The sequence below is a fragment of the Myotis lucifugus genome, unplaced genomic scaffold, assembly GCF_000147115.1.
Source record: "Myotis lucifugus unplaced genomic scaffold, Myoluc2.0 scaffold_162, whole genome shotgun sequence".
NCBI lineage: Eukaryota > Metazoa > Chordata > Mammalia > Chiroptera > Vespertilionidae > Myotis > Myotis lucifugus.
In genome coordinates, this window is record NW_005871210.1 from 2869456 (window position 1) to 2895996 (window position 26541).

The 26541-nt window shown below is 41.8% G+C and overlaps 1 protein-coding gene across 1 annotated transcript in view; it reads left to right on the plus strand.

The window, feature by feature from the left end:
- The window catches only part of SORCS3 (sortilin related VPS10 domain containing receptor 3), a 506985-nt gene that overhangs the window by 369924 nt on the left and 110520 nt on the right, over window positions 1–26541 (plus strand). The window contains exon 7 of the mRNA XM_006095936.3: window positions 4071–4189. Within this exon, the coding sequence (XP_006095998.1) occupies window positions 4071–4189 (119 nt within the window). The remainder of the gene's footprint in view (window positions 1–4070; window positions 4190–26541) is intronic.

Here is a 26541-nt window from a genome sequence, read left to right on the forward strand (position 1 = left end):
TATATGACACTTCTTTTGCTTTCTTACACTCACACATCCCCAAACATTTTTATCTTTTGATCATCACAAAAAGGCACAAAGTGTATTTTAATCCCCCCCTCTTTTTGTTTCTTTCTTTTCTCAGTCCTCACCCAAGGATATGTTTGATTTTAGAGGTAGAGGAAGGGAGAAAAAGGGAAACATTGATGTGACAGAAACATTGATCTGTTGCCTCTAATACTCAGCCTGATGGGGGATCAAACCCATCACCTCAGTGTATGCCCTGAGTAGGAATAGAACCTGCAACCTTTCGGAGCACAGGAGGATGCCCCAAGCAACTAAGATACCCATCCAGGTTGCTGTGATTTCTAACTGTCTATTACCCTGCTAGCTGTACCATACCACATACCACTTAGAAGGCACAGACACTAGAATTCTCCTATGGCAATTACAAGTTTTAGAAAAACTCTAAATCCGTAAGCATAAGAGGAAGGAATGGGAGCTACTTTTTTTTTTTTGGTTTGTTGATTTTGTTTTTAGTATTAAGTGCTGTATTAGGCATTTGCAGTAATGTCAATGTCCATATTTTGCACTATTAGTCCCCCTCTCCCGGTAAAGGAGAAGCAGGTTTATGGAAGCGAAATAACTTGTTAGAGCTTCCTGGAATCTGGTTTTACTTATTTGCATTTGAGACTTTACATTCCTATTTAAAGTAAATAGGTCCTGGGTATTTCTCGCAGCGGTTCTCAACCTGTGGGTCGCGACCATCGGAAAACACATATAGCATATCAGATATTTACATTACGATTCATAACAGTAGCAAAATTACAGTTATGAAGTAGCAACGAAGATAATTTTATGGTTGGGGGTCACCACAACATGAGGAACTGTATTAAAGGGTCGCGGCATTAGGAAGGTTGAGAACCACTGCTTCTAAAGGAAGACCTGAAGAACTGAATTTACTTTTGTTCACAATTTTATCCCCCTTTTTCAATTTTTGACAATATGTATATTACCCAAAGAGATTGACATAGAAGGAATCAGGGGAAGATTTTTCTATGAGGTGACAAGAGACAAGACATTTAGAATACTTGAATATTTAGTCATCTCAAAAGCAAAACACAATCACTAGTCACAATATAATTCAACATCAAAATTGCTAGGCTTTGAATGCAATTCAGTTCTGTTTAACCAGCATTTACAGAGGCTTTGTAAAGTCAGCCTGAGGATAGAAACAAAGATTGCTAAGACTTTCTGCCCGTTTCTAAGGGGATGACGCTTTGGGGAAGGCTTGGCAGAGTGAGAAATGCTGGACTTTATGGGAAACTTGTTGATGTAGATGGATGAAAAGCTTGCCCTGCTGAATGGAGAAAGTTAGAAGCTGCCTCCCTAGGCTCTGCAAAACTAGCAGAAATGCAAACCCCCAGGAGATTAAGAAGGCTAAGGATGATGGATTGTCTCCTTCATTCTCTCTCCACATCCCCCAGGTCATACTCTATCTCACACAGACCCCAGAGCATGTTCATATGTGAATATCCCATTCCCAGTATTGGTCTGGGGTTCTACTGAGGACAGGAACTTGTCTTATATTCTCTGCTTTCTAGAACCTCAGGGTAGGGGTGGGGGGGGGGGCGGGGGCAGTGACACCTGCAACTTCTCTATAACCCTTGAGCCAATACAAAAAGAATGAATCAGTCAGTCCAAGGCCACCCTAGGAGACCCTGAGTCCATCTTCAAGGTGAGAGGGCATGGAGGCTGGACTCACTAGGGAGATGGTACCACCTTCCCTACAGGTCATCTAGCAGGGCCAGATATTTCTAAAGTCATCAAACAGATCTCTCTGTTCACAGTGCAGGGAGCACGGCCTTGGGCTTCCAGTTTTTGTAAGTGGAGCAGTGGCCGCACCAGGTCTTAGAAATACATTAGAAAGACATTTGACATTTAGAAATTCATTCATCTTGAAGGTGATGTGACTTTCAGACATTTGGGAAGTCACTCTCTGGTTTTCCCACAGGGGTATGCAAATGAGATCTTCATCCAATCTGGTCTTTCTAGTTTCTCATTTGAGGATTTTTTTTAAAGGAGAGGAGAGAAAATGGAAGTTCAGAAATAACATTAATCAAAGTCCACATGTAATTATATAGTGCCTTCCAGGAGCTTTGCCTGCCTGACACTGTGCGGTTTCCACTCCCTTTTTCAGGAATTCCCTTCTCACATAGCACACTTCTCCGTCAGGCTAAACATAGAACTGCCTTCTCTTCCAGGGGTTCCTTGATGATTCTAGTTCAGACACCCTTTCTTTTTTGTCTGTGCACCCATCACCCTCAAAGAAAGTAAACAGTGATATAAGTTTGGAATATGGTTTTACTAGTAGGATCTGTGATATCATGTTCTTTTAATTTTCAACAATAAAATATCACTTATGCCCTGGCCTGTGTTTCTCAGCGGTTACAGCATCAGCCCACACACCCAAGCGTTGATTTCTGGTCAAGGGCATGTACCTGGGTTGCAGGTTTGATCCCCGACCCCTATCTGGGACCATGCGGGAGGCAACCAATCAATGTGTCCCTCTTACATCAATGTTTCTCTCTTTCTCTCTCTCTCTCCCTCTCCTTCCACTCTCTCTAAAATTCAGTGAAAAAAAACATCCTCAGGTGAGGATTAACAACAGAAAATTGAATGTAAGAAAGATTCTGAGTGTTAAATCCCCCTCCTTCTTTCTTCAGAGTAAAAAAGGAGCTAATATTTATTGATCTTTTAAAATTTATCCAACGATACATGGTACTGAGCATTTTTCATACATAATCATATAACCTAATGGCAATTCTCCAAGGCAAATACTAACCTGCCTGAACCTCCCAGATGAAAAGCAGTGCTGCTGCTTAACCAAGGACAATGAGCAAGTAGCAAGTCCAGGATTCAAACTCAGGGCATCTAGCTCCAGAGGTGTTGCTCTCATATCCCCCAGAGAACGGGGTCGAATCCATCCCATCAGGCATTTGTTGTTATTAAAAAAAAACAATAAAAAGGCCTCGGTTGTTGGGAGCCTATTTTGGGATTTCAGGTTGTATGATAAATATATTCTTTCATTTTCATCTTGGAATCTTACATGACTACATCCACGCTCCTTTGGAGATAATGTCCAAAGCCTAAATTTGACACCTTTTGCAAACTCAAGGCTTGAGCTCACCTTTGACACCCAAAGTCCCCTGTGATTCTCAGTCACTTTCATCTGGAGGCCAGGTCTGCCTGATAATTTATTCTTTCCAAGCCCCCACTTTGGGTTCTCACCACACAGTGGGTACCATAGCACTTATTTTCATGTCTCTGTGTTTTGAAAAATAAAAGCATTAAGATTTCTAAAGACTATAAGGTCCCTGAATTTTTTGTGGATTTCAGGAACTCATTTTAGGGCTACTTCTTTCCTGTTAAATTGGACTTTTTGCACCCTGCTGGGCAGTGGCAAGCAGGGGGAGAGTCCAGAAGTGGCATGAGTTTGGCCTCTTGCCATGAGCCAAGTTTTAGGTAGGTGTTGACTTTGCTTGGGGTGGCCTTGAATACACTTGATTCTTTTTTCAAAGTGTCCAAATGTGAGAGTGAATCGTAAATAGACAGGGGAAAATGAGCCTGTGGGCAGAGGGATAAGCAGATGGCCTCCTGAGTGCACCTTTGATTACCCGTGTAGGGAGCTTTCTGAGATACTGGCTATTGAGAAAGAAGCAGGTTGTCATGTCAACCCTCATGGGTTTTTTTTACATGTATTTACTGCAGCTTTTCACTGAGTTTTTGGTGCTTTATTCTAAGAGCAAATTAGAATTACTGGTGTAAGATGTACATTTAAAATTCTGATAGATATTTCACATTTGTTCTTCCAAAAAGCTATACCACTTTTACTCTTTCCCTACTCCCTTGCCTGAACTATATTTTACGATTAAAAGAAATTATTACAAATGTTGTGGACAAGAAAATGCCATCTCAGTGCTGTTTTAAATGGCATCACTGACTTCCCATAAGGTAGAGCTCCATGGGCTGAGGAGAGCTTTGCTTGCCATTCCCCCGTGTCTAAATGTCGTTCTGCCCTCCCATTCCAGATGCTCACTACCTCACCTGCAGGATCCAGGAATGTGCCGAGACCACCCGCAGTGGGCCTTTTGCTCGCTCCATTGACATCAGCTCCCTGGTCGTCCAGGATGAATACATCTTCATTCAGGTAAGTCCAGAAAGCGCTGTCAGTGGTAGGAGAGGATGTGTAGGTGAAGTCAGCTGCTTACTATGAAAATGACGATGGCTTTCTTGAGGGGTGCTGCCCCTCCTTTGCTTTGATGACCTGGCCCCCTGGGGAGATCCCAGACCTCTGGTGAATGATGAAGGCATTCTGCAGATGAAGGCATCTACAGGGAACTTTATTCAATCCCTCAATTGGGTTGATATTTAATGATACCAAAAGGGGTCTTGAAAGATCTCTAATGAGAGTTGACTTTAGTTCATCAAAACCACATTCTATTTCTGTCCAAAGTGACTTGTCTAAATTAGGAATGAGAATTTCCAAGAAATTAAGTATCTCTAGGATTTTTATTCTGGAAAAATCTAGAACACCCTAAATCATCCCTTCTCTTTTCAGTACTGACTACCCCTTCTAATGCCGAGTCCAAAATCTGTCACTCCAAGAACTCTGACTCAGAGGTAACCTAGCTGGGACTCTAGGCAGGCAAGGGAAGTCTTGATTTAGGTTTTGAGTTTCAGGAAGAAGATACAAAATAGTTCAAAAATGAGAAAAAAAAAAGATGATGCTTCACTGTGTGAGTTTCTCTCTCTCTCTCTTTCTCTCTCTCTCTCTCTCTCTCTCTCTCTCTCTCTCTCTCTCTCTCTCTCTGACAAACACTTGGCACAGACTCTTTCCTTTAGGAACCTTGAACTTTGGAATCTCCCTGAGTTAGGGGTTGTTAATTAACTCTTAGCAGATTTATTTATCTCCTTCTTTCCAAATTGCATTTTACACCCTCTGGGGATAAGGACCATATTTTATACACACAACTTACTCCTCATCCTTGGCCCTAGCAAGATGCCTTTGCAAATCAGGGGTACTGGGTGACTACCTGTTGAATTGATGGATTATGTATGTAGAAGTTACTTATTTTTGCAAATTAGATGCATGGATTTTTAAGTCTAGTAAAATACAGGAAATGTAGCCAGCCCTACTCCAAAACTAGGTTGAAAAAGGTAGTAAAAGAGAGGTCTTTGTGGCTTACAAAAATCACTGCTTCTCAGCTTAATTAAAAGGCAGATTCTCAGTCAATTTTTCCTAAATTTTGGGAAGTCATTGGCACTATCATCCCTTTATTCATAAGTATTTACTGAACATATATAATGCAAAATAGACTACCCTTGATGCTATCAAGCTTTCTGCCCTTGGCCAGCTTCTCCTTGTATCCAGTACTCATGGTTTTGAGTAATATCTCCGTGTTCTGATGACTCTCAAGTCAATGAGACCCTACCATGTACTGCAGATCTATATGTCTAATAACCATCTCAACATCTCAACCTGGATATTCCACAGCTGAAATAAAGTCAACATGACCCCCTAGAACCTGACACATTTGTGACACTACTTTCGACCAGGCTACTCAAGATAGAAACCTAGAAGTCAGTGTATGTCACCAAATTAAATGAAGCCACAGCCTCTGCTAATATCACCCATAGTTATTTCTTAAGTGCTTCCTTTTATTCCATTCCCATTGTTATGGTCTTGATTTAAGACTTTGTTATCACCTTTTCTCTCATTTTTTTAACGTAGAAACTCAGGAATGATTTATGAAGTTACCAATCTGATTGGACTTTTCTTAATGCTGATACTGCATATAATGATAAACGTGGCAGAATTGTTTCTGGGAAACATCACTTCGAATTTAAAATGTTCAAATTTCTTAGTTTCATTTTTCCTTGTATTGCATAAAATTTTCTGCAATTCTGCAGACAGATATCCAGATTTTTTTTCTATTTTTTTAAATATATTTTATTGATTTTTTACAGAGAGGAAGGGAGAGGGATAGAGAGTTAGAAACATCGATGAGAGAGAACATCGATCAGCTGCCTCCTGCACACTCCCCACTGGGTATGTGCCTGCAACCAAGGCACATGCCCTTGACCGGAATCAAACCTGGGACCCTGGAGTCCGCAGGCCAATGCTCTATCCAAACCAGTTAGGACTTTTTTTTAATTATTATTTTTTTAATTGCTTAAAGTATTACAAAGGGTATTACATATGTGTCCTTTATATTTCCCCGCCCTTGACAATACCCCGGCTTCCCCTACCCCCCAGTGTCTTATGTCCATTGGTTATGCTCATATGCATGCATACAAGTCCTTCGGTTGATCTCTTACCCCCCTCCCTCCTGCCCCCCAACCCTCCCCGGCCTATTTTGAAACATTTTTTTTTTATTATACTGGAAACCAATAGCAGTTTTTTCTTTAATCAGCATCAAATTTTATTTTGTTTGAAAGAGATATAAGTTCCCATTTTCAATAAAGTTTTATTGCTGGCCTACTATATTCCCAACCCCTTGTTCCAGGTGCTTGGATTAAAATAATAAACACAATAAAATCCCTGCACTAGTGGCATATACATTCTAGTGGGAGACAGGAAAAATATGTATATGATATACACATCCTTATATGTACATCTATATATAGGGTGTCTAAACTTTACATCTTATAGTTTAACTGATGTTTCTTTCTTTTCAGATTTAACCCATTGGAGTTAATAGTCATTCACAGTGGGTGTACATTTTTGGGGACACCCTGTATATGCCTCTACATGAGGGATAGTGGTTAAGAACTTGTAGCTGGAGACTGACATTTATTCCGACCTTGGCTTGCCACACTTAGCTGCAAGACCTTGAGCTGTGCCTCATTTGACTCACCTACATAAAGAGGATAATTACAGCTCTCACTTCATGGGTCGATGGGAGGATTAGATGTGTTAATTATACCTGTAAAGCACCAAAACAGTGTTATATAAGTGCTGCTCTCTATCTCTCTATCTAACCTGAATGATCATATGTTTATTTGTCTATAAAATATATCAGGTGATGAAAATGCTGTGGATAAAAATAAATGAGGGACTGTGGATGTTGGGCATCTGTGGGTTTTACGATTTTATTTAGGACTAGAGGCTCGGTGCACGAATTTGTGCATGGGTGGGGTCCCTCGGCATGGCCTGCGGAGATCAGGCTCCAGTTCATGCCCCCAGCTTCACAGCTCTGCAGCCCCGCCTGGCACACCGCCTTGGCCTGGCGCCACCACCTCACCTGCTCCACCATCCTGCCTGCAGGGCAATCGATCAGGGAGCTGGGCAGCGGCCCCACCCCCCACTGCCGCTGCTGGTGACTGTCTGTGGGCCCCTAATCACACCTGCCTTTGCCTGGCACCACCCATTCACTTGCCACCATCCCACCACTGTCCCTCTCTTGTCGGGGCCCATCGGGGCCAGCAGTGCCTCCACTGCTGCCCACTGCCAGCACCTTGTTGCTGATGCCCACCATGTTCTGTGCCACCCCCTGGTGGTCAGCGCACATCATCGTGAATGGTCAAACTCCCAGTCGAATGACCACCCAAGGGGACAATTTGCATATTAGGCTTTTATTATATAGAATGGCCTGGGAAGGCCTGCTTGGGTGGTGAACCAGGGAGAGGGGGCATATGGAGCCAGGTGTGTTCAGTCCTGAGCTCCTTTAAGTCCCCCTTTGAGATGTGGGGTGAGCAGGTAGAGATTTGAGACTGAATTTAGAAGTAGGAGTGGTGGGAAGTTGGGGCTAAGGATATCAATTGGAAGGGTGTCAGCATATTGATGATATATTTGAACCACAAAATTGAAGTCACCAAAAGAGCAAGTATCTAGAGAGAAGAGACAATCCAAAGACTTATCTATATTATCTGATGATTCTTGTGCTGTTTTCTTTTATTGCTATGTTATTATTAACCATTTCATTTTTTTATGTCATGAGCTCTTCCTGGATGGACTGTTTGAGGGGGTTCTTCTTGGTGATAGATCGAGCTCTGTTTCAGCTTAACAAGAATCCTCCTTGGTTCTCAGTGAGGTTCCAAATAACCCCAGATGTTTGTCTGTGAGTAGGTTCATCCCATAAGATAGAACCGCCTGAATGGTTCTTTATTTTGCCTTGTCTCTCCAACTTCTCCTTATTCCCAGTCAGTCCCAGGAATACTCCCACTGCCAATTCCTGGCCACATTCCCTTGGTTCCAAATAACAGATTGCTCCTTGGGAAATGTCATCGTTGGAGAACTCTGTTTTTCTATCTTTACCTAAGATTTGTGGCTGTAGGCATTTTTTGCCCTGGTGCCTGTTTATACCCTGTTTGTTCTTCATTGCATTTGGCTTCCTTTCCATATATATTGTGTCTCAGGGTTATATTTTCATTACGTATAGACTTTGCATTTTTCTTTCTTGTTTTTCTAGTTGCTCCAGGGTGATTTATTTAAAAGAAGGGGGAAAGCATCATTATTACTTGGCTATTTAAAACCATTTATAAAACCTCATCATGCATTTTCTGAAATGTTGCAACAGCTTGCTAACTGATTTCCCTGCTCCCAGATAGCACCCCCCTCCCCAAATCCATTAGCAACACTACTTCCAAAGTAATTTATTTAAAATGAAAATCAATGTTCCTGACTTCGGAGGCTGCTCATCACCTATAGGTTAAAATCCAATTTCCTTAACATTGCCCACAAGCTCCTCTGTGATCGGAATCCTACCTACTCCATCAGCCTCGTATGGATTCCTTCCCTACCACTGTTCCCCATATACTTTCCTCGTTATATTTTACACTTCAATAAAAATAAACTTTTAAAATTTCCATGTATGCACTATGTTTTTTGGTTTTTGTTGTTGTTTTTTGGCCTAATATTCATTTCCTGCATTTTTTTTCTTCTGCTTGGAATGTCCCTTTACCAGGTGAATGCGTTCTTTAAGATTAGCTTAGACAATGCCTCCTCTAGGAAATCATGGTCGGGACTGGACCTTTGCTGACCACTTATCCATTAGCATTATGTCTCCCCAGCCAGGTCTGTAGACTTTAAGAGGAACAGGACTAGGTCTTATTCATCATTGTTTCCCTGCACTTAGCATACTGACTGGTACTCAATGAATGTGTGTTGAACTGAACTGAGCTGAGAAGATAAGATCCCTCTTTATTCTCAGGGAGTTTAGTTAGCTGTCTTTTTAAAGCAAGGGAATCTTTTTTTCTCCAACTAATAATATAAGACAGTGGAGGGTAATTGGTAATTGCTCACTGCCCAGGAAAGGGCCATATGTGGAATGTCTCTGCATTTTTATAAAACTGCCGTCCAGGAATTATCCATTATGTTATTTAGTGTCTTCTTTATATTCATTCATTTAAATATATTAAAATGCATTCAGCCCCCATGGTGGGAAACACAGACAACTAAACGATTATAATGCACTATGAAGGGCGCTGCATCAGTGGGAAACACATGTTGCTCTTGGAGCAGGAGGAAGAGCCCTGCACCTGCCCTGGGAGGAGGGTCAGCACAGGCTTCCTGCCAGGGCACTGTGAGTACCAGTTTCATAGGTAAAGGAGAAAGGGCATCTTAGGTGGACGGAGAGGCATGGTGATGCTAAGGAAACAAGAGAACCTAATGCACCAAGACCTCTCTGTCTAAGGACAATTGTAGTTGTGGCGGGAGGTGGTGGTGGTGGGGGGGGGGGCGGGAGGAATGGCTGGAAAATAAATTAGAAAATTGTCCTGGAGAGGTGAACCTTTTCTACTTCCTTTAATTAAATCTCGGCAACTTTGTGCTAATTTTTTGTCTCAATTGTAGCAGCTTTCTTGCTGTAGCCTTGAGGGTTTATTGTTCTTCCTTTCTCCTCTACCACTGGCCATTTTTTAATGCGTTGGTTGATTTCTTTTGTTTGTTTGTTGCTTTTTAAAGAGCATTGGAGTCATCTCAAATACATTCTGAAATTAGTTTGAATGCTTAATCTTTTTTGGTGGGTATGAGTTTTGAAAATTGATATGGGTTTCAGGAAAGGCTTTCTGGAGAAGTTAAGAGTTGCACTGGGATGATTACTATATACCCCTGAAGCAAGGAAAGGGCTAGAATTCCTCATTCTCTTCATTGAAATAAAGCTGTCTCTAAAGGTTTTTTTGTCAGAGCAGAAAACCCTCAGACCAACAGTAGTTTCTCCTCCAGGGTTTAAGCCACAGATTTGTATCTGAACACAGTATCAGGGCATCAGGTCAGTCATATTCTACAGACTGTGCAAGAAATGTACTAAAGAATGACCTTGTGGGGGAAGTGGTAGTGCTGCCAGGCTTGTGTCCAGCCCAGCCTTCCGGGTGATGCCTCCAGGGAGCACCCTTAAGGCAGAGCTGTCACTGAGGGTTAGGCATTCCACTGAAAGACACTTGCTGCCTGCCACAGATTGCATTCAAAGGGGAGCCATGGAGAGGCAGATTACGTAGCTTCTTCTGTAGCTACAGTTTGAGCAGCTAAAGAACAGTGGGGTGGGCATAAGGGGCTTTGGAGGATTTGGCTGGTTGAAATGTTAAGGGGCTTATGCACTTCAATTTTCTAACTTTTTAAAGTCTGGATGTATTTTGTTTGAGTGTCACCAGAGATGTACACTTCTGAGGGTAAACAAAAACCAAAAAAACCCCCAAAAAACAAAAACAAAACTCACAGAAAATGAGTCAGTCTGTCCCCTTACTCTTTCCTACCCTGTGTGCCAAATGTGTCTTTTGACCATTTTAAAAAAATTAAATTTATGGGGTGACATTGGTTAATAAAATTATATAGGTTTCAAGTGTACAAGTCCATGATTCATCATTTGTATATTACATTGTGTATTTATCACCCAAAGTCAAATCTTCTGTCACCATGTAATTGACCCCCTTTACCCTTTACTACTCCCCTCCAACTCCCCTTCCCTCTGGAAATCACCATACTATTGTCTGTGTCTATGAGTCTTTGTTTGTTTGTTTTATTTATTCAGTTGTTGCTTTCAGTTTTATATCCCACATATGAATGAAGTCATATGGTTCTTGACTTTTTTCTGTCTGACTCATTTCACTTAGCCTGATATTCTCAAGATCCATCCATGTTGTTGCAAATGGAAGTATTTCATCTCTTCTTATGTCTGAGTAGCATTTCATTGTATATATGTACCACATCTTTATCCAGTCATATGTCGAGGGACACTGGTTGTTTTCATGTCTTGGCCTCCATGAATAATGCTACAGTGAGTATAGGGGTGCATATATCTTTGAAAATAAATGTTTTCAAAGTTTTGGGGTTGATACCCAGAAGAGAATTGGTGGATTATATGGTAATTCTATTCTTAATTTTTTGAGGGACCACATTGAATCTTAGGGGACTTGTCTCAGGAGCAACCAAACTATGGAAGAGGGAGTCTCACAGGGTCGGACTCTAAGACTCTTGGCCTCTCCTTAAATAGAGTCTCTCTGCTTTTGTTTGCTGTGTAGATCAGGGTTCTTAATACTTTTTCATTTTTCATTACTGCTGCTAAGTAATGTTTGCAAACCACTGATGTTTTGTAGCACTGCTGGCTCCATGGGTCAAGGGTTAGTCTTTTTTGTGTGTGTAAACAACTGAACCACTGGGAATTCAGGTGACATCTAGGCCCATATCCTTTCCTTGAATATTAATGAATGTGATATGTGTATTTAAGCCATACTTATTTACCCATGAGTGAATCATTATATACAAATTATATACATTAGAGAGTGCAGTTTAAATAACCAAAAACCTAGGTAACCTCTTCATAATGAACTTCCCATGATACTCATTTTCCATTAAGAAAAACCACCCTCTCTCATTCGCCCTCTAAAGGAAAGCTCCCATGCCCAGTCATAATTTCTTTTTCTACCCATGATATGATTACTTCTAAGCCTGTATCTTCTAGTTGTATATGGAAGGTCCTTATACTACTCACACAGCTCCTATAATTTGGGGAGACCCTAGGGGTTCTGCCTCACCTTTTATTTTTCTATTGACAAACAGGTAAAGGTAGTCATCCTGATGGATTTGCTTGAGGGCACCCAGTGTTTGATGTTCTGCTGTGAGGGAAACTGAGCTGAAGATGGACAGGAAGCTGTGACATTTGTTCATCCATCAATGACTTTTCTGTGCAGGGGGCCCAGGGCCTGGGATTTCCTGGTGGAATCAAAAGGAGCTAATCCTTCCCAGAGGAGCCCTTGTTTTAATGGGAAAGAGTCTGCCTGAAATGTCTCCGTTCCACATGGATAAATGAGAAATCGGCTTTCCTCTGTGGGGCAGGAGGAGAGAGAGAGATAAGTTTGTTTCTGTGTTCTGAGCTAAACTGGTTGGAAATCTTGTCTTTTCTCCCATGAAATGGCTTTTTTAGTGATTATTCTGGACAATATAGCTCAGCAGTCGTAGCGTTAAATCCCCTCAGTGATACCATTCATACCCTACCCGTTAGGGAGCGTGATGATGACACAAGAACAGAGCCTTAGTAAGTGGTAGCAAAAGATTTGTGTGTCTGTACTGAAGCCCGGTCCCACCCTCTTTTCATGGCATGAGAGAAGATGTGGCCTTCAATAGGATCAGGATTCATTCACTCAGTATAAGTTTCATTGTACATGCAAGTGTATATATGGTACTGATTTATCTTCAGATATATAAAATACAAAAGGAAAAAACAGATTGATAATAAAGAACAAATAAAGTACTCCAGAAGTGTGGAGAGAACAGAACATTTTAATGGGGGAAGGCCCCCAGCTCTGTCAAATCCTTCTCCACATCCACAACTAGACCAAACACTGTGTAGACCCATCGATTGCCACTTTCGGCTCCAACTCCTAGTCTTGTTGTGTGGCTATACTCAGAAGCAAAGCCCCTTATTAACAAGGCATTCTGAGTGGTGAGCAATGGCATGCATGAGAGTGGTTCTAGAATAATTCTAGTACAACAGTAAAGCCACTCTGTACTTTGTATGTACATTGTTCTTGGTTTTTAAGAGTTTTGGATATAAACATAGAAAAATAACACTGCTGTAAAGGGTTGGTTGATGTTATAGGAGTAATAGCAATTAATAAGTACTAGTAACCAATTAACAGATATTTTCCAGGTGCCCTGGAGCATTGCAGAAGTGGAAGGCATGGTCCCTGCTCTCAAGCAGTTTAGGATTCAAGTAGATAGTGGTCCACTCTGGGCAACACAACCTTGAACTTGGAGGCCTGGATTGTAATCTGCCACGTGCCCCCAAAGGAACACTGAGCCAGTCACTGGGACTCTCAGAGCATTAATTTCCTCATCTTTGTACAATGGACTCATGCTACTTGCCCTGCCTTAACTGGAAGGTTGTTGTGAGGATCAAGGGAGATAATAATGGCTTTGAAGTGCTTTGAAAACTATACAGCCCTATAAAATTCAAAAATCAGGAGACTAATCCACGTGCAAAAATCAACCTCATGGTTCTGTGTATGTGTGTTTTCTTTTTTAAAAAAATATATTTTTTAATATTTTTATTGATTTCTGAGAGGAAGGGAGAGGGAGAGAGAGATAAAAACATCAATGATGAGAGAGAATCATTGATTGGCTGCCTCCTGAACGCCCCCCACTGGGGATCGAGCCCACAACCCAGGTATGTCCCCTTGACCGGAATCAAACCCAGGACCTTTCAGTCTGCAGGCTGACAATCTATCCACTGAGCCAAACTGGCTAGAGCTGCATGTTCTCTTTTAAGGGTTTTTATAAGCCTAAATCTTTTCCCCAAATTCATTTTTAATAATCCATAGATTCAACTATGCATTCATATATGTGCATGATAAAATCTTCTCACATACCTTACCTAGTGCTGGTTATCAAAGAACCCAACTGCTAATGATATGTATGTAACTGTAGATGCTCGCAGGTTTAATTATCTTTCAAGACTCTTGAGAACCTTTTTGTAGCATCTTGGCCTCTAGCTCACCTGGGTTTTGATACTTCATTTAAGATCCTGCTTTATGCATCTATGTGGGAGGTAGGGGAGCCTCTATGGCATGGCCATTGTATCCCTAATAAATAGTTATCTTTCTAAACAAAAAAGAAAGCCCCGAGGCAGAAATTAATAGAGTGTAATTATTCAAAGAAAACCTATTTGGCAGTATTTTAAATGATGTTAATTTGGTCTTAATGGGAGAGATTTTGAATGTTAAATAAATAGCAATTTCATCATTAGGGACACATTTACAACACAGGAGTTGAAAGGAAAATGAAAGTGTTTCAGAGACAATCTTCAAAAGAAATCCAATAAAGACATCTTCAGCTTTCTTGAGCACTTTCAGAATCTTAAAAGTGTTTACAAAAGCCAGCACTAATGGACATTCTTCAAATAGCATGTAGCTGGGATGGTCTCCTCTACATGTAGTGATTTTATTAGCTTGTTGTAAAAGTTGCTGTTAGTATATGAAATACTTGCATGAATAAATGCAAATTAGTGATGTTTAGTTGACCTTTGTGTTCAGCATTGCCTATGTCCCATCACATCCTTCTGGATCAGAAACCAGCTGTGCACAGAGGTGGCCTGCTATGACCTTGCCTCAGTTGCACTGTGCGCCTCTTGCTTTTTTGTTCTGGAGCTGATTTCTCCCCAAGTAGGATGCTCAGGAGAGACCCCTTAGCCATTCTTGTGCAGGTGCATACCTTGAAGTGGGAAGTGTCAAAACCTTTTTGGACAATTTGACCAATAGGAACCAGAAGCCAGTGGTACGTATCCCTCTCTTCCTGAATTTGAGCTTCATTCTCTATGAATCTTCATAGGGTCCCCAGTGGGATTGAGCCCCAGTGGCCTTCCCTCCCTCTTTGAATCCTATTTCCTATTTCTGCCACTCCTGTTCCCTGTGGTCATTTCTCAAAAACAAATGAACAAACAAAGACTCCCCCCCTGCCCAAAAAAACAACCCTATATTTTGGGGGAACCCAACTCAAGGCAAACTTGAAAGATTCTCAAATGTATTGAGTCCCTACTGTATACCCAGTTTATAGTTAGAGTGAACTATGCAAGAAAAGTAGAATCAGCTTCATCCCCATATAAAACTTCTCTAATCACCCAACCCCATCCTCTCAAATCTCTCAGAGACCTGGCTTTATTGATTACCCTACTTTTTCCTATATCTTTATCTTATTTATCCCTATTTCAGGCTTTATATTGGTTTTTAAGTAATTTTAAATACCCACCACCCTTTAATTAAAACTTTCTTGGAACTCCCCTCTCTTCTCTATAAACGTCCCCTCTTTCATTCACAGCCGAATTCTTGAGAGCTGTCTCTATTCATTAGTCAATTTTCGCATTCCTTCTCTCTAACCTACTTGAGACTGACTTCTGCCTCTGCCACTCCACTGAAATTACCTTCGCCAGATTCATCAAGGGGAACTTAGAATTATAACCCGAATACGCCTCTCAATAATTAACTTGTCTGCAAGCATTTGAACCTCTTGATTGCAGCTTCTTTCCTGAAGTACTCTCTCCCCTTGGCTTCTTTAATAATGTACAGTCCAGTCTCTCTCCTACCTCTCAGAATTGTCTTCTCCCGCACAGGTGCCTCTTCCTCCACCCACCTTTTCAATATAGGTTCCTTTTCTCTGCATGTACTACGCCCTCTCTCTGAGTAATCCCATCCCAGCCATTCTCACAGCAGAGCATCAATTACTACCCTGATGTTGATGATTCCCCAGTGTCTCCTGCCGAGACAGAGCCTCCAGGGAAGGGCTTCTTATTTATAGGATCACCATCCTTTAGTCATGGCAATCTCTTCATTCCATTCAGAATTTTGCTGTGCTCATCTCTAATTCATGATTAAGACTTATTTCTTTCCAAGAGATCTGCTGAGGCTCCATGGAAGTTACAATACTTGTTTCTTACCTGGCAAAAGAGCAAGGTTGTTTTTCCTGAATCTCAGAGACTTGTTCTGTACTTTGCTCCACATGATAATGTAAGTTGTTGCCTTTCTGGTAGGATGTGGATGGCATATGGCTGGTTTGGGGGTGTCAAATTGTTTTCATTTTGGGTATCGCCTCTGAGGAATTGGTACTCGTTGCATTACCGAAGGCGGTGCTATTGTGGTTCAGTAGGAGAGACCTCTGTCATTAATTAGTGGCGTCTCCATGGGCACGAGAAGGAAGAGGGGTGGCATGGAGGCCGTGCAGTGCATTTTACAGGGTGGGTGGCACTCATCGTGTTTAATTATTCATAAGCCTCATATGGTTAGAAGGTGGGTTGTTGTCTGGGGGGCCACAAGCGTCTCTATATTCAGCTCAAAGGACTGAGTTCAGCTACACAACTCTATCTTTTCTATTTCCTGGAAAACTGTAATTTCCTGTTTTCAAGGCGGTGATTCTTCAGAATGTTCTTTCCACCTAGCCACACCATCAGTTTTTACCCACCCGTCAGCAAACTGGAAGAATAGTTGGAAAGAGACCTGACATTTATTTAGTGTCAAATTTATGTCTGGCATATGTGCATTTAATTTAATTTAATTCTACTTTAAGTGTCACAGGATCTTGGTATGATAGATGTTATTATTTTTCCATGGGGGAACCAAATTTCAGAGATGTTTAGGGAGTCACCCTTTGTCATCTAGCTCAGTAAATCAAGATATGACCTCAGGCCTGCCTGGATTCATAAAGGATGACAAAAGGCAGTGATCAATTTCTCATTTTGCTTTCCCAGTCTGAAGATCTTCCCATTAGCACGGAATAGCTGGTGTTCCCAGAAACTTTTCCAGATGGCTGTAGGAGAGAAATAGGCAGAGATTGGACCCATCTTTGTAGCTATAAGGGCAGGAAGCTTCATTCCACTTCTTGTTCCGTGGACTGTTTGTCTGGGTCTGTTTCACTTTTGTTCCAGATCAGAAACTTTCTGCATCATCAACCAAAGAAGTGCTTCATGGGATTTGGTACAATGTAACTACACCCGCACCTCTGAGACTTGTCCCTCCGCTACACTTGGAGGATATTCAGACACTTCCCTGGGAAGCCATGGGGGTGGAGTGACAGAGGTTAATTATCACTACCATCTCTAGCTCCATTCTTCTCCATCCTTCCCCACTTGCCTTATACTTCTTGCCATACATTACCCAATTTCTATGATGCTTTTGGGGCCCCAGCTGCTCTTGAGTCCCTATTCAGGGGGCACAGGAGTTGTTGAATCATGGCTCAGCAAGGATTACCCATCGTTCTTCCCTTCCATGTCCCAGCAAGTCCCCGACACTCACTCTGCTAAGCCAGCTCCCAGAAGGATCCATTTTCTGGGGCCTTCTCCTATTAAAGATAATTATACTGTTGTAAAACAACAGTGCTGATAATGAAGGCAGCTGGGCTGCTGACTGAGAAGTTGACTATTAGGTTCAGTTCTCTCCCCATTACTGTTCTAACTAGGATATATATCTATTTATTTCAGAGGTCCAGCTTTTAAAAATTTTAATCACCCTGCCTTTAATTCCATAGCTAGCTAACAGGGTAAGCAAACATTTTGGATTTCTGCAAGCAGCTCTTAAGAGTCTTGACTCTGAGAGCCCTCATGGTAAGGCAGAACAAACTCTTTTGGGAATTTAATAGTGCCAGAGCCCGTGGCTAATCTATTGACTTGATTTCAGTGAACACCTACTATGTACCCAGAGCTGTGATAGGTTCTGTCTGAGACAGGAATATTGATGGATTGATTCATGCATTCATTTAACAACCATTCATTGAACTCTTAATATACTCCTATCACTGTTCTAGATGAAGGAGGTATAATGGCAAACAAGACTGACAAAGTGGTTTTCATCATTGTGTTTTCAGTCTAGATGAGGAGGTAGGACTTTATGCCTGACACGCTCCATGAACCATGCTCAGAAGCACTTACAAAAGTATGAGGCTCCTCCCAGAGTGAGGGAGGTCTGTGATGTGATCAGAGTCATTCTCCTGGAGAAGGCAGGGCTCAAGCCGGTTCTCAAAGCAGAGAGCTGAGTTGAGGTGTTCAACTTTAGGACCAACCAAGACTCCGAGGAAAAGAGACCCTTCGCTAGCAGGAAACAGTATGACAAGATGGGGTGGGGAGGGCAGCCTTCCTGGACTTAAGTCTGGTCTCCCCATTAACTCATTCTGTGACCTTGGGCTAGATCACCTTCCCTCTCTGGAACTCAAGTTTCCTTATCACAAAATGAAAAGATTGCATCAAAGAAGAGCTTTGAAACTTTCGTTGTTGGTGTTTTCAGCAGTGGGAGCTGCTTTTCAGGCAATATTGTACAAGGGATTCCAATATATAATACAGATACAAGTGAACTGGATCTAGTTTTAAACTATATCAGAACCACCAGCTACCCCGCGTCTTGTGGATACCCATAGAAGTCTAGAACTCCATAGAACCCACTGGGAAGGCAGTGGGCCATATGACTCCAGAAATTCCCTTCAAATGCTGAAATTCCAAAAGTCTGCTCACTCTACACAACACTCCATGTAGTTAGACTATTATGCAGAAGTATTTCCCAATGTATTTCTCCAGTGTCAGAATTTAAAAAAAAAGATATTTGGGGCATAGTTAATTTGTCAAGAGAGTTGCTGAATCATTCTTTCCTTCATTCCATGCACATCCACTGAGGGCACAGTATGAGACAATGCAGAAAATAATAAGACAGTTATAATCCCTGGAGATCATGCAGCATATGAGAAATGAATATGCAAATAAGAAAGACAGAGACCCCTGCCATAGGTGGGTTTATAGTCTAGTGAGAGAGAAAGATAATACATAAGCAAAGAATAAACAAAAAATAATTGCATACTGTGATAAACCTATGAAGAAATAAAAATGTAATTCTGAGAGACAATCATAGCAGGGAGGGTATCTCATTCATTAATTTATTCCACCAGTCCCTCAATAAATACTTCTGGAGGTACAACTATCCACAGACAATTCTCTTCTCATGGAAGCTTATGATTTGAAAGATTCTCATCTCTGATCATTATTAGGAAGCAAAAGTTTAAAAAAACACACCATAAAAGCATAAGAGAAAATGTGTGTGTGTGTGTGTGTGTGTGTGTGTGTGTGTGTGTGTATAAAATAGCCACAAACTTTGCTTTTGAGACAGGGACATGTGGAGTGATTTCTCGACAGGCAGACATACATGTGTGCTCTTCCTCTCCCTTCCTAGACTGGGAGTCAGAGGTCTGAACAGGAATCAATGGTGGCAATTTATTTTTAACTTCTTCCTCCTTAGCCAGGATTGATTTTTGTCCTGGTGATCAATGGCACAGAGAATAGCTCTGTGGCCCACGCAGCTGTTCAAGTGCTTGGTCTGGTCGGCCCCACATCTATTGAACAGTGAACATTAGAAGCTGATTATGAAAGTAATAGAATGAAGATGTTTAAAGGATGGGCTGATTACCCCTGCCTTCCTGGTGAGGCATGACTGCAGGGCGGGACTGCTGCATGGAGACTCAGGAGAGCACAGGGCAGGCTTAGTGGCTGGACAGGGGCTGTCCCCAGTGGGTGGAACCTAGCTGGGCGGCAGGGGGGAAGGGAGGTATGGGAATTAGCTTCTTGTTTGCCAACTGACTTCCACCCTCCCATCCTTTGTAGCTCTCTCTTTTTCTCTCTTTTATTTCATCTTTACTACGCCAACTACTATTCAATTTGGAACTGCAAGGGAAACATCTGTTGAATAAAAATAAAATAAAGAAGTTGATTGGCTTTTCCCTCTCTGTGCTTCTTGGGCTTTAAAATTGCTGCATTCCTTAATCTTCACTTTCTCCTCCTTGTTCCTTGTTTTCCTCTAATTCAGTTTGTGTACCACAATGGGAACATGAATTTAACCCCTCCCACCCGCTCCCTCTAGCTTTGTGGCCTCTCAATACCAGGCAAGAGGGCTTAGACTTTCTTCTCTGAAAAATGTTTCTGGGACTTCACACCTTATGATAACGCACAGTGGTGCCTGGCCAGCATGGCTCAGTGGTTGAGCGTCCACCTATGAACCAGGAGTTCATGGTTCAATTCCTGGTCAGGGCACATACATGCCCGGGTTGCTGACTCCATCCCCAGTAGGGGGTGTGCAGGAAGCAGCCAATTGATGATTCTCTGTCATCATTGATGTTTCTATCTCTTTCTCCCCTTCTCTCCCTCTTCTGAAATGAATAAAAAAAACTTAGAAAATGTGCAGTGGGAATAAAATGCAGTCAGAACGGAGGGTCTGCCATCCCCAAGGCCTGCTGTCTGATTTCTCCAGCATAAACGCCTGCAGTTTGCCTGTCTGCCTCAGGTAGCAATGGCTTCCAGATTGCAGTATGGAGAAGTAATCAGTGCTCTTGATATGACTGTGTTTATTATTTCATTGTGCTCGGTAATTGCTTCTTAGGGGCTCTGTGTTCAGTGTGGGAGGGAAGATGTTGAAGTGCTAGTTTCCTTAGTCCCTGTGAAATATCTGAGATGAGTCCTTAGGAAGTGAATTGAACAGAACTTTTCTGTATATAGTTCTCAGCATTTTCTTAATCAAGATTTGTGCCTGGCCTTCTTCTATGATTTTTACCTCTTGGTTAATTTTCTTATTGAGTAATCTGTAGTTCTTGAAGAATCAATTACATATAACAGTAATGGCTCTGATTGATTGTTTAGTGTGAGCTAGGCTTATTATGAATGCATTTCATCTTTATGGCATCCTTTGAGTTAAGTCCTAGTCTTAAACTTTGTTTTATAAAAAAAAATGGCACAGAGAGGATAAGTCATTTTCCCAAGGTCACACAGCCAGTCTGGAGTAGAGCAGAGGTTTGACCTAGGGCCTCCTTTCTTAGCCACTACACTTGTTCCACTTTTTAAGTGAGAGTCACACTGACACTTTTTTAGTTGCCGGAAGCAAATTGGGTCAAGGAGTGTATAAGGGGCAGTAAGTAGAAATGGGAAGCTTTAACACAAAGTAGCTGTGTAAACCATGTTTGTGGAGTTGTTGGCCACAAAGGAAACTGGCAGCATAGGATCTTCAGAGGAGTTTAAGAAGACCTTCCTGCTGAGGACGCTGGGACCTGGGAAGGGAAGGGATGAGGAACATAGCAGATGTGACATTTTTTGGGTCTCTGCTTTGTATCAGGCATGTATTGGACCTTGTGTTATGAGTGTGCCCATGGAACTGTGGTAAGATGAAACTGAGGTCTGGAAGCAGTTATATGCTTTCCCCAAAGACCCATAATAGCCAATAGGGGAAGGGAGTTTTGGATTCCTTGTCTAGGCTTAAAGTCCAGAGCTCTTTGTGAATTTTTACAACAAATAGCTGAATAAATAATCCCAAATGTACCAATAGACACACTTTTTAGTAACCCAGCTGTAACTCTTGGCCATTTTCTTGAAGCAAAACTACATTCCTGATATGAACCACTTCCTCAAAGATAAATATACAAACAAAAAAAGTAAGTGAAATTATATCAGATGATTGAGCAGTGTAGTATAGACCTTTATCAAAAGTATCAAGAAAAATGAAGCACAGTGTTTATGTCAGATGCTGCACAGCAATAACGCTTAGTAAAACCTATACATGCCCACTTTTTTTGACATTCCCCCAAAGTACCTCTTCTGGAGCCAACAACCAGTGACCCTCCTCTTGGATCTCTCTTCCTACAACCTCTCCAGCTTACTGGCCATCTTTTGCTTCTTTCAAGATCCATGTCTGTCTTATCCCACCTTTTTCACTCCATCTCTCCTTTTGTTATTTGAACAGTTCAGCCATTCCCTGGTTTCTCTAATCTTCCAACCTCAAATTCATCATCCCATTTATCAAACAATATTCTTCAATATGAGAACCTAATCTTTTCCGAAGGCAGTGGGGGTGTAAATAACACCTGTTTATATACCACATATTATGGTGTATGTGTGTGCACACACATGTTCATGTGCTTGTTATGCATGTCACACTGTTGGGGGTGATATGGAAGAGGGGTTATGCCTGCATATTTGGAGTTAGACAAACATGAATTGAAATTCCAGATCAGCCCTCTGCCATCTCCATATCTTAGTTGTATCATCTGTAAAATGGAGATAGGATGAGTGTGGTCGAAAGGAGCATGAAAATAAGTTGAATAAACTATTATGGTTCTAAAGAGAGGTTTCTCTGTTTGATAGCACCTAGCCTTTACTCTGTGCAGGAACCATAGTATTATCACTGATTATATGTGGTCATGTGTGCATCTTACTAGTAAATGTTAGGCTTGTGCTTACAAAGAAATGAACTCCATGAGGTCATGGCCCCCTGACTTCTGTGCTCCCTGACACAGCATGGGCACAAAGCGCTGAGCAGGGACTTGCTGATGGATTGGTAAATGTAGCACATCCTAGAATTGGGGCCAGTATCCATAATGAGACATCTAAACACGATTAATGTCCCAGGGATGATGTGGATTTGGCCAGACCTTTATTTTTATTTTATTTTTCAAACCTTTAATTAATATGTGAATTCAGCAGTGGGTGGGAAAGAACATCTTGTAATCTGCTTCCCTGTTTCCCTCAGGAAAGCACACGCTCTAATCACCCTTGCTTTTCCATGTTGTGTTGTTGCCAACCACTCAAAGGCATAATTGATGTAAAATCATGACCCATTTGTAAAAATCCATGCAATTATCTCCACTTTGTGCTTTTCTGATCTCAACTTAGCCAACACAGACTGAAGCAGGCCAGCAATGTGAATGGAGACTGGGGTTTTGAGTCAGAAGTTCTGAGGTTGGATTTGAACCTCACCTTTTAGTAAAAACATGAACTGAAGTGGTCTGTCCGGGCCTCTGACCCTTAATTCTAAAATTGGGATATAATTAGACCTCTCTTGCAGGGTTATGCTCTGACCAAATGAGATTAAGTCCAGTAATGAAAATTAATGGCATAGAGTAGATACTCTATAAATATTAGTTGTTATGATATGGATGCTGGGTACTAAGAGAGGGTTAAATGGGAACAGGACACATTATCTACCCTCGAAGCTATTATAGTACAGGAGACCTAAGCTGTACCCACTTTCCAGTAATTCAAGACAGCAGCTGATAAATGTAGCAAGAGAGCTGCAGACAAGAGCCCCGGGAATCAGAGGAAGACACCATGAAACCCAACTGGGAAATGGGTGTGGTGAGGCTTCATCAAAGAGATAGCTTTTGACACAAGCCAGTCATTGATGCTGGATGCTGGAGCCTTCTAGTGACCTGGGCCAGGATGAATCCCTCCAGGTAAATGTTCCTAAATTAGTCACTCTTTGGAAAGGCTCCGCAGTAGACACTTTTGGCTTGTTCAGGGTTGCACAGTATAGTGTACATTGGCAGGATTTAAGGACCCAAGTTCAAAACCAGGCTCGGCCACTTTGGATCTGAGTGACCTTATGCATGTCAGTTAAGGCAGGGCTGCTTTAATGATGGTATCTTCCTTATGCATCATTGTGCACGAGAGCAGATAATGCATACTGAGTGGTGAGCATGGAGCTTAGCTCTCCCACAGTGATGCTTCTGCTGGTGCAGGACAGGAGAGGCAGGATGCAGGACGTGCAATGGGGAAACTCTGAGAAGTAGCAGTTGGCCTTTCACAAATATTCCTTGGTCTCTAGGGGAGGTGGCAGTGTTTTCTCAGAAACAGCTTGAAAGGTAGTTTAAATCCATCCACTGCTGTCCCCAAATTCACTCATGAGGCATGCAAATCCCAGGCTTGCAAAGCTGTGCTGTAATATCTAGGAGCCTACCCATATTTCCGAGGCCTCCTGAAAATCCCATGTCCCAAAGAGGCATCCCTGCTTCCCTAGAAAATTAGTGATTTTGTTTGCCTTGCCCTTTTAAGATTTTTTAAATATCTTGAACATATCAATAAAATGAATCATTCTCCAAGCAGCGCTGTGAACCTGCCATTCATCCCATGTGACTGAAGACACTTCTGTTCTATTGCTCTACCCATCCCGGTCCTGCTGGTCCTGTGATATTCATTATTCTGTATTGCCTCTGCCCTTCCAGTCTGTGGTAGCTGTAGCCTTCCTGGAAAATGTCAGTGCCTCACACAGTCAATGGGCATAGGCGGATCACCAGCTTGATTTCTGTTTTATAGCCGCTATAAACGATTACCAAAAACTGGGTGGCGTATAAACAACAGACACATTTCTCACAGTTCTGGAGGCTGGCAAGTTTAAGATTAAGGCATTGGCGGATTTGGTGTCTTATAAGGACCCACATGTTGATCCATATTTAGTTGTGTCCTCAGGTGATGGAGGAGCAAGTGAGTTCTCTAGGGTCTCAAGGGCTCTGATATCATGGGTGATGGCTCCATCTCCATGACCTGATCACCTCCAGGGCCTCGCCTCCAAATACCATCACATTGGAGGCTTAGGTGTTAACATATGAATTGGTGGGGCCAGGGGAGCAAAATTCAGTCCTCTGCAATTTGTCGATGAAAATACTTCCAAAATCTTTAGGTTCCTAGACACATATCACAGATTATTTTTAACATCCTAATCATTATATTTGTAGACCACTGTAGTTAAATGAAAGCATTTTATTACCTCATCTCATTTACTTATCAGTAAGAGAAGGGTAGTTATTACACATTCCATTTTTATAGAAAAATAACCCTGAAACTCCAAGAGGTTCATTACAATGCCTAAAATCACATGTCTGATAATTGATTGAGCCAAAATAAAATCACAGACACCGAGATCTTACAGCTTCTTTCTTCCTCTCCTTTCCCCTTTTCTATAATACCCCTCTCCTTTCATAAAATCTCCTCTGCTTTTATGAAATTCTGGGATATTATAGAAAAGGCAGAGGCTAGTGTCTGGCTTGGGAAGATTTCAGTCAATTAAGTGACCTCATAATGTCCACTTGTATAAAGGAAATAGGCTATGTGATATCTTGAGTCAAAGATAAAAGCTTATATACTAGTGGGAAGACTTTATAAGCTAGACTCCTAATAATATCTTGTCTAGCTTCTTCTCAGTTTCATCTTTTACTAACTTATATTAAACTCAGTCTGAAAGCAAAGGGTCCATTTTGACAGAGGAAGGGGGAAGGAAGTGTTTTGATGGTAAATTTTAAAAATTTGTTTAGGACTTCCATGGGTAGTGAAGCTCTGGCATCCTGAATCTGGAACACTCAAAGTGGACTGCAGGGCAATTGAGTCTAAGCTGGCAGTCAGACATCCCTCTTGCAGTCCGGGGCTCTCACAGTCTGGGACCCCTCGCTTCTTACTGCCCACCTGCAGTGAAGGCAGGAGAGGCTCCCGCCACCACATCTGCGCTTGCCAGCCATGAGCCTGGCTTCTGGCTGAGTGGTGCTCCCCCTGTGGGAGCACACTGACCACCAGAAGGCAGCTCCTGCATTGAGTGTCTGCCCCCTGCTGGTCAGTGCGCGTCATAGCGACCTGTCCTTCAGCCATTCAGTTGATTTGCATGTTAGGGTTTTATTATATAGGATTATATTAACTAGGAGTATCCAGATGCTCCAAAATGTTGTACTTCAGGATGAAAAATTAAATGCATATTTATTCTTTTTTATTTTGGCACTCTACCTTTATACTATCAACACCTCAAAAAACAACAACAACAAAAAAAAAATAAAACAAAAACACCTAGGAGAGAAAAACACCAAGAACTTCCAAAGGTTAGGTGGGCATCTCAAGAACATCTTCCCCTTCCCCAATAGTAAAAGCCAAAGCACTAAGATGAGGCTTGCAGCCATTACTGGTTAAATCTCTGGAAAAATCACTTTGGCTTTGTGGTTTCCATAGGTGGTCTTCTTCATGAAGTCATCCTTGAGGGCAACAAAAATTTCAATCCTCTGTCCCTGCTCAGTTCTGACCAGGTGGCCCATGTAGCTACCCCAGTACTTCCCTGAGCATCCAGGTTGCATATATAAGCTGTCATCATGGTCAATCGCCATAGGACCTCCACAGTGTTGGACTGAGGTAGGCATCTGTGCCTCTAGTTCAGCAGGAGCACTTAGTATGTTCCACGTTCAGGGCTAAAGCTATTTACATGCTTTATTGTGTTTGACCCTCATGATAACATGTCCATAGGTAGTATTATTACTATTTCCACTTTCCAGAAAAAATTAGGAAGATTAAATTACTTGTCCAAAGTCACCAACCCAACAAGTGGCAGAAGCAGGATTCAAATACAGGTCTGAAATCCCAACCAACGGTGCTTACAAACCAGAGGAAAATATCAGACTCATTGAGAGTATATAACTGGAAACTTATCAAGTCCAAGCCCCTTATTGTATTTGAAGAAACAGACTCAGTGAACAAGGCATACTGACTGATTCTTCATCTAGTGCTGCTGTGGTCTAGACACACAGTCTTTGTACCATGCTTTTCTAACTCACCAACTTTTCTCGGCCTTACTAACATTTCCAATAGGCAGCAAAGCTTCAAGAAGTTTCCTGGTAGGGCTGGTGAAGGTGGCAGTAGAGTTATAAGTGAATTTTGGCCAATGAGTGTGTTGGCAAGCTCAATATATGTTTTCCATATAACATCTCCCCTTTCCCCCCCTCCCCCCACATATACACAAGGAGAAAGAGATAGA